The following is an 8912-nucleotide window of genomic DNA, read 5'->3' as shown; positions in this document are numbered from 1 at the left end:
CCCCCCTAAGCTGGAAGCCTGAAAGCCCCACCAATCTTCCTTCTCCGGCCCTGCCTGCTCAGAGCTGGGTTCCCAGTGTTTGAGAGATGCGCAGCTTGTTACATGGAGATGGGATCAACTCTGGTCCTCATAACTGTGCAGGAACACTCTTAACATTCATCTCTTTCTCCAACCCCGCAGATCTTATTTTAAAACCCAAGCAAGGGTACAGAGTATTCTGGTAAGAGCCCACTGTGAGCACGGCCACTGTTGGCTGCAGTCCTGGGTCTAAACCACAATTGCTCAAAAATTACCAGTCTGCGTGTTTAAGTTCTTTTTCCCTTCTTTGTGGTAAGGGAGAGACTTGTTACAGGATTATTGCAAAGATCCAACGAGAAAGCACTGCTCCATCATTAGAAAACAGTAAGTGGCGCAAAAGGCTAAGCAGGTTTGAAAAAATATTGAATTTACATTTCTACACAGTATTACTTAGTAATTGTGTGGCACAGCAGTAGTTATTGAACTCAGAGCCTTAGGCCCAGATATATGTGCTACAAAGTACATGAAGTGAAAACAACATGAGGGGTCAGAAAATGCATTTATAATTTTGGCAAGTTAACAACAGAATAGAATTGCTGATGAAATAATGTTTTTTTTATCATTACTAGAACTGGTGGAGAAGTGGAAACTCTAGATCTTTTATACACTACTTGTGTGAATCTGTTCTGAGCCAGTTCTGAAAAAATAACATATACGCTTAGTCTAACAATCTAGCTTATCCAAAGTGAAACAAGCATGCATCCTTATAAGAATGCATACATGAATTTCATTAGCAGTTTTATTTGAAATAGCCAAAGACTGGAAATAAGTTCAATGTCAAACTCAAAATAAATACTCTGTTCATAGAGTATAAACTACGATAATAAAATGGAATCAATTATTGATAACTGTACCAAAACAAATGCATCTAAAAATAATTATGCTAAGTAATCAAAACAAAACAAAAATATGGGGCAAGTGAGATGATTCAGTTGGTTAAAAGCACTTGCTGCTCTTGCAGAAGATCTGGGTTCAGTTCCCAGTAGCCACATGGCAGCTAACTGTAACACGCCAGTGCTGGGGGAGCCGATGTTCTTTTGGCTTCCAAGGGCACCAGGCATTCATGCTGTGCACAGATAAACATGCAGGCAAAACACTCAAACACTCAAAATAAATTTTTAAAAACAAAAAGAATATAAATTCTAAAACCTGCAAACTAATCCAGTGACAAAAATTGGATTAAAGGTCGACTAGGCATACAGGAAAGAAGAGGGAGACAGGAAGAAATATAGAGATGTGAGGATGCACTGTGGACTGTACTGATGTGCCAGTGTATATATATATTTATCAGTATTGGTCAGATTGGACAAAAGACTTATGTACTTTACTGAGATTCAATATAATGACTTTTTTAAAAAAAAAGTGTGGTGGAATGACCTTTAACCCTATCTACTACTGTATGAGATCACTGCTGTGGGCTGAACTGTGTCCCCATAAAATGTCACGTATGCTGTTCTCTGTTAACTTTACAGTTCATGGGGTGGTGGTGGTTCACATCTATAACCCCAGCATTTGAGAGGTCGAGGTAAAAGACTGCCATAAGTTAAGAGTCCAACCTAGACTACATAGTGAGATCTAAGACAGTTGGGAACATATACAAAAAACTTACAAAAGAATACCCTTCACATATTCACTGTGCTCCTAAACTACAGGAATATGAATTTCAAATATGCATAAAGCTAAATAGCAGGTAAGAGTGAGTAGGGCAGAAGCATAAGTACAGGAAAGAGAGGCAAAGATCAGGGTCATCTCAGCAATAGGCCAGGTATCAGGTGTACTTCTATAAAGGGCCAGATAGGGAATTTTTGTCTTTGTGGGCCATGCCAATGTGTATCATGATGTAACTGCCAGTTTAACACAAAACTGCCACAGATAACACAAAGAAACAAGCACAGCTGTGCCCCAATAAAACTATATACAGATACTGTAATATGAATTTCATGTTATCTTTACATAAAGATTATTTTTATTAATTTTTAATCACTAGAAAATTTAAAATATCTCTATGTTCGTGGGGCTTATAAAATTAGGCAGTGGGGCCGGGCGGTGGTGGCGCACGCCTTTAATCCCAGCACTTGGGAGGCAGAGGCAGGCGGATCTCTGTGAGTTCGAGACCAGCCTGGTCTACAAGAGCTAGTTCCAGGACAGGCTCCAAAGCCACAGAAAAACCCTGTCTCAAAAATCCAAAAAAAAAAAAAAAAAAAAAATTAGGCAGTGGGTCAGATTTGGCCTGAGGGTCATAGTTCACTAACACACTAAAATGTTTTAAAGTAGGTACTAAAGTGATGAATTTTGATTTGTCCCTAAATCAGTTATTTACTCATCTCTTATATTTGAGGGAAAGCAAACATGACTTTGAATATTTTAAAGAGATTTGCTCAGATGTGTTGATGATCTGGGTTTCCTAAAAGCAAATAAAAAACACAGTTTAGGTGGGAAAATAGAGTAAAGAAGAGCTAAAAAAGTATATATACATAAGGATTTTGTAAATGCTATTCAGGGATAATTTTTTTTTTTTTCTGGGAAAAAGAGGTCAGTGCCCTCAAACTCAGAATAACTTCTAAACTTCCTGAATCTCCAGAGCTCAAACATGGCTAGGAATATTCCAGGTATAAAGTGGGCATAAAATAACTTCCAGGCCCTGGGCGTGGTGGCTCACACCTCCAACCTTGGCAGAGGAGGCAGAGAAGGCAATCTATGAGTTCTAGGCCAGTCTGGTCTACTGAGTAAGTTCCAGCCAGACAAGGCTACGTAGCAACACTCTCTCAAAAGAACACAACAAAACAAAGAAAAAGGAACTTTCAGGTCATATTTAATAGATTAAAACAAAGTCTATAAAGCCAAATACTATGTGACCCTTTAGTGTCTTTTATAAACAATATCAAGTTTAAAGGTATATCCCTTTTCATGTGTGTTATAGAATCATTCAAAATATTGTATTTTAAATTTCAGATCAGTCTTTTTTTTAAACATTTATTTTATTTATTTATTATGTATACAATATTCTGTCTGCATGTATGCCTACAGGCCAGAAGAGGGCACCAGACCTCATAACAGATGGTTGTGAGCCATCATCTGGTTGCTGGGAATTGAACTCAGGACCTTTGGAAGAGCAGGCAAAGCTCTTAACCACTGAGCCATCTCTCCAGCCCCTCAGATCAGTCTTTTCTTTAAAATTAAAAGAAAAGTGTTTTCTGGCAGTGGCCTTTGCCCTTCCTAGTCTTCGACAAATCTGTTAAGAGTTCACACACATGCTCAGAAAAGGAACATGGCAGCAAAAAGTTAAAAGTGTGAATGGGCTTTGTGCAAGAGTGAGATAACACGAAAGATACCGGGAACTTCATGTACTCAAACGTGAGTGCTCATAGGGAAAGCATCTGTTGATCCCATGCTAAAAAATGCTCCTGAATAGAGAGCTTATGTCCTATGCATTCCCGAACCTTTACCTGGCACATTAGACACTCAATTAAAAGTAGATAAATGATGCTTTAGCCTCTTGACACTATTATCACTCTGTACTATCTGAACTATTCCCAAGATAATGTTTGCCTCACAGAGATGGCTGTGAGGACTTTTATAACGGTAAATGCTATACACTGTTGGTAGTTGTTTTTCATCCACACTTAGAACTGAGGCACTGAAACTTGGGGGCACCCAACTTCAAATTCATTACTCTCCTGACTCTTCTTAGCTAAGAAAGATGTGTTAATATTAAAATATAACTAGAAGCCGGGCGATGGTGGCGCACGCCTTTAATCCCAGCACTCGGGAGGCAGAGGCAGGCGGATCTCTGTGAGTTTGAGACCAGCCTGGTCTACAGAGCTAGTTCCAGGACAGGCTCCAAAGCCACAGAGAAACCCTGTCTCGAAAAACCAAAAAAAAAAATAAATAAATAAAAAAAATAAAAAATAAAACTAGAGGGGAACCTCACCTCTCTAAACAGAGTTTACAAGTCCCTGGGAAAAACTATACCTTTGTAAATATGGAAAGTGATTCTCCAGTCTCGGGAGACAAGAGGACAGAAACACAGCCACTGTTGTTACCACTGGGAACTACATCACCAGAATGGGGAGAAAAACATTTTTTTTAATCAATTGTAACAAATAGCACTTAACAATTACTTCTTTTCATTTAAATTCTAGGGCTAAACATGTAGTTTCAAAGATCCCTGTAACTATATAAATAAACTACCTAGTAGGGCATATAAGTAATTTTATTCATGGGTACTTTAGGTCTGAAAATAAGTATGAGGGTTACTTTAATATATTTTACATATCTTAAATTTTTTTAAATCTAGGAGTCTCCAATCTGAAAATAAAACTTTGTGGGTTTTTTTTTTTTCTAACTTCACTCTTGGATTCTGAGTGTACAAATCTAGACCGGTGGCATGGCTCATTGACTGAGTACTTGCCTAGCATGTGTGAAGCCCTGGGTTGGACTGCCCTTCTCAAAGGGAGAGATCAAAAGTAAAATGTATTTCAAACTCTGAAGTCTTTAAATTCTGTTTAATCTGATGAATTCCAAATTACCACAGTAAACGTTGCCAAGAGTCACTTTCCATTGTAGGAATGAAAGCACGAACACTGGCTAGCATCAGCAACAGTTCTTCAGTGTGCAATATGCTCGTCAAAACTGATGAAAGCCAGTAATGTTCAAGTAAGTGTCTCTCTCCTGTGATATAGCTAGCCACAATAAAACAGAAATCCAGGGACTTTTAAAAGCTTGTAATTGTTCCCTGTCAAAAGGAACAGCTACAAGGTACAGATAGCACTCTGCCATCTATTAAGAATATTCTAATACTAAGTTCAAAAACAAACTAAAGCTTAGATATAGCAAATTATTTTTCCAAACGCTTCTCTATACCCACTTTCTGTCAGCAGAAAAATAGGAGCTCTTTCTATCTAGGAAAAAGAAAATCCAAATCCTCTTTCACAGTAACATGGGCTTAATGCTCTGGGGACTTTCAGAACATCGTATCTAAAGGAACTTTTGCCAGTTACAGTAAAAAAAAAACAAAAAAAAAACTATAATTATGCTTGTTTTAGATAAATTAACTTGAAACTAAAACAACTTATCTTTTGTTAATTTAGTCTCCAGATTTTTGATGTCCTTCATTCCTAAACTGCGGTCAGCAGTTCCACAACATTCCTTAGCTATATCACTTCAGTAACAAAGAATCCCAGGAACCCCTCCCAGCCCCCCGACACCAAACACTACCTACCAACTACCTGCCACACACTCAAAGTCAAATTCCTCACAGAAATCTGCTCTGATATACCCACAGGGAAAATCAGTTCCTTCCAGCTGAAAAGTTACTCTGGATGCAGCCAAAGATGCACCAGCTGCCCAGGTGTGGAGAAGAGCTAAACGGTGGACAGGCTTCTGTGGCTTGGAAAGATTGGGAAAGGACTCCAGTGCCACGAGGCTCTTTCCCAAAGAACACTGCATCCACTAGGGTGTGGATTCCTGCTCCAAGCCTCAGGAACCTTGCCCCTTGGACAGCCCTGACTGCACTCACCTCAGCTCTTCCTCAGGCAGCCCATTTACTCTTAGACTGTCAGGACGATCTCGCCTTCTCCGGTAGAGGCCCGACTGTGAAAGCTCCTTCAGCTGTAATGCACTCATAGTTTCTCTGTACAGCAATTATGGATACTTTGGAGTGCTTATGCTAGGCGAATGTTGCCAGCTCAGAAAGGCAGTGTCCTCCGCAGAAGGACCTCAGCACACCTGACTCCGGGTTAGAAAACCTCCAGGCAAAGCAGGCCAGGCCAGTCGGCTGAAACAGCTTCCTGTTTCTTTGGTACACACCCTCCCTGCAAGACATGACTTGCCTTATCTCTGGGCCCTGTACCTAGGGAAGGGGGAGTCAGTGACCCACATAGCCCACGTGGTCACCAATAAGCAAATTTCTTATGAATAATCACACCAATTCCTTTATAAAAAAATCTCTCCAAGATTTTTCCAAATTAAAGTTGGGGGGAAAAATCTAGCAAAGTAATGCTTGAAGAAGGGTTCAGCCCTGTTTTATGTGCCAGGAAATCCATTAACATTTCACAGACAGCTGTCAGTACAGAGAAATGCCTGGTCATCAGTAGCTCTTTGGGACATTTTCCCTAAAGAAAAAAATAGGGCAGAATTCCAAAGGAAGCGGTCCAATTCCTTCCTCTCTCACCATTCTAAATGTTCCTTAGAGAAGTGTCGAGTCCACCCTCTCCCCTTAAATATTTCTAAAATATTCATAAAAGGGAGAAAGAGTGTTTCTTCTTCTAAATTCTGCTAGATGACTTTCTGATTCTGTGCCTACTTTCTGAATAATCACAACTTACAGTCATCTCTGCTGGGTAACACTTATCTCAGGTTGCCTGCCTACAGGTGCCAATATTTATCTATGTATCTGATCTTAGAAAGGAAGGAAAAGGGACTGCAGATGAGAGAGGACACAGAAATGCTGTGTCACCTGCTCCAATGGTTGCGGTATACCAGGCAGAGCGCTACCCACCAGGCTAATTAAGTCCCTCTCTGGACCTGCACCACAGCACAAATACAGGCTGGCTGCTGGCTAGTTGATAGCCAAAAGCTTGATTTGTGGTTCTAGTAATTATTCTTTGGGCAATTTGTACCATTCTTTTGCTTTTAGAATCCTCTTCACAAGAGTACAGAAAGGGAGCTGGTGAGTATAGTTCACTGGAGAGTTTATTCATATCATGTTCAAGGCCCCAGGTTTAAAACTAAGCACCACCCAAAAAGAAAGAAAACACATTTCTATAGCATAATATAACTAGTACTTTTAAAAGAGTTTTTTTTTTTTTTAAACTGATGCCACATGCTGACAAGGAAACAGAGCTGGTGATTACTGAAATTTACTTACACAGGAAACAGAACTGTGTGGGATGGATCCTGTACCGATGAGTCTGTGGTTAAAAGGATGTGAAGACAGTAACAAACAAAAGTTCCAAGCCCTGTAACAAACAAGCTACGACAGCAGTTGCTCTCTGACATTTCAAATGGCTGAGCTGTCAAGTAGGAATTTTAGTAAATCAATGTTTATGCTGCAATGAAACTGCTACAAAGAATAAAATTAAATTCTGAGCCTTTTGCTGCTTTTGGGGGCCATGGAGTGGTTTAAAGCAGGCTTTCTCTGTGTAACAATTCTAGCTGTCCTAGAACTTGCTTTGTAGACCAGGCTGGCCTCAAACTCAGAGATCTGCCCTCTTGTGCCTCCTGGAATTAAAGGCATGTGCCAGCACCGCCTGGCTGATGGTTCTTTAAACCACTGTCTTGGTGAAGACAGACAGACGAAGGAGGGAAGGAAGAAAGGAGGGGGAAAGGGGAGACACTTTACCTTTCTCCTTCACCCTGAATACACAGAGCTAGGTAAGAATACACAGGCACTCCAAAACTTTGAAAAAAAATTTATACAAACTACAAACATTTGCAAAATACACTACTGACTAGCATCCCGTCTGTAACCAGCACTGGCTCCACACCACTACCAGGTAGGAGTACATACCCACAGTGCACAATAGAGTGGTACAGCAGAAGATCTTGAATTTTTTTAAGTTTTGTTGTTGTTTTGTTTCTGGAGACAAGGTCTTACTATGTTGGCCTTCCTGATTTAGAACTTGCTACATAAACCAGGCTAGCTTCAAAATCATAGAGACCTGCCTGCCTCTGTCTCCCAAGTCAGGAATCAAAGTGTATATACTACTATGCCCCCTTTTTATTTATTGAGACAGGATTTCATGTATCTTAGGCTGGTCCTCAACTCACTAGATAGACAAAGATGTCTTTGAATGCCTTACCCTCCACCCTCAGGTGGAGGATAAGGGTGTTCCAACTACTCCTAGTTGCCTGCTTTATACAATGCTGAGGACTCTTGAATGTTAAACAAGCATTTTACCAGTCCCAGTCCTCGAACCTGAGCTCTATGCCCCCAGACTCCAGTTCTTTTTATTCTTCAAATATACTTTCCCATAGAAAGTTACCAACTGTGCCTAATTTTTATCTTCAGATTTAGTTCAAAAGAGTCTTCAGTTTCAAACAACTGTCTTTCCATAATTTTTACAGTACAGAGAGGACAGGCAAGTGCTTTGACTACATGACTAAACAAATCTTTCCATTTCTGTATTAAGATTTTGACTGCCAGCTCAGCCTTGCATTCAGTGCAGGATTCACACCCCTGGTTTTCACGTGGCCTAACCACTGTATAATATCCATTACTAGAGACTTTGCCTATCTTTGGACACTTGGAGTAGTGACCAGTTCATAAGATTTCTAGGTCTCTCCTATTCCTAGTGGTTACAAAGAACAATGGTACCCAAGTTGTTGGTTTCCCACAGTTTTCCAGCCTGCATCTACCCTTGCGCAGCTGGTAGTTGTGTAAGCCTCACTACAACTTTCCATACCATTCTGTCCTTTCTAGCTTGTTGACTCTGGCATGAAATAGTAATCTGCTCCAATTTAATATCAACTGCAAAGCTGATAATTTCTTCTGTAAGTTTAAACTTCTGACTGAAATGATTAAAGACAAAGCTCTATTAAGTGCTCTGCAAGATCTTTCTCCTCTCAGGCTAACAACTACCCAATAGTTTTTCTATTTTCTAGGATTCGGGGACTTTTTGTGATTCTGATAAAGTTAATAACTCTCTCACAGAAAATACATGTGGGGGGCTGGAGAGATGGCTCAGAGGTTAAGAACACTGACTGCTCTTCCCAGTAACCATATGGTGGCTCACAACTATCAGTAATGAGATCTGGTGCCCTCTTCTGGCCTGAAGGCATACATGCAGGAAGAACCCTGTATACATAATTAATAAACAAGTCTTTAAAAAAAA

General features: G+C 40.1%; 1 protein-coding gene across 3 annotated transcripts in view; it reads right to left on the bottom strand.

Annotated features, from left to right (window-relative positions):
- Lims1 (LIM zinc finger domain containing 1) overlaps positions 1-8912 on the bottom strand; it is a 109165-nt gene that overhangs the window by 51345 nt on the left and 48908 nt on the right. Inside the window, exon 1 of one of the 3 annotated variants that reach the window (XM_005371546.2) lies at positions 5597-5718. The exons of the other annotated variants lie outside the window; for them this stretch is intronic. Within the exon in view, the coding sequence (XP_005371603.1) occupies positions 5597-5703 (107 nt within the window). The 5' untranslated portion in view covers positions 5704-5718. Of the gene's footprint in view, positions 1-5596; positions 5719-8912 lie in introns of those variants that run through there. 3 annotated transcript variants of the gene reach the window in all.

Source organism: Microtus ochrogaster, unplaced genomic scaffold, assembly GCF_000317375.1.
Source record: "Microtus ochrogaster isolate Prairie Vole_2 unplaced genomic scaffold, MicOch1.0 UNK113, whole genome shotgun sequence".
NCBI lineage: Eukaryota > Metazoa > Chordata > Mammalia > Rodentia > Cricetidae > Microtus > Microtus ochrogaster.
Note: the sequence above shows the minus strand (reverse complement) of the source record. Positions and strands in the feature narration are given on the sequence as shown.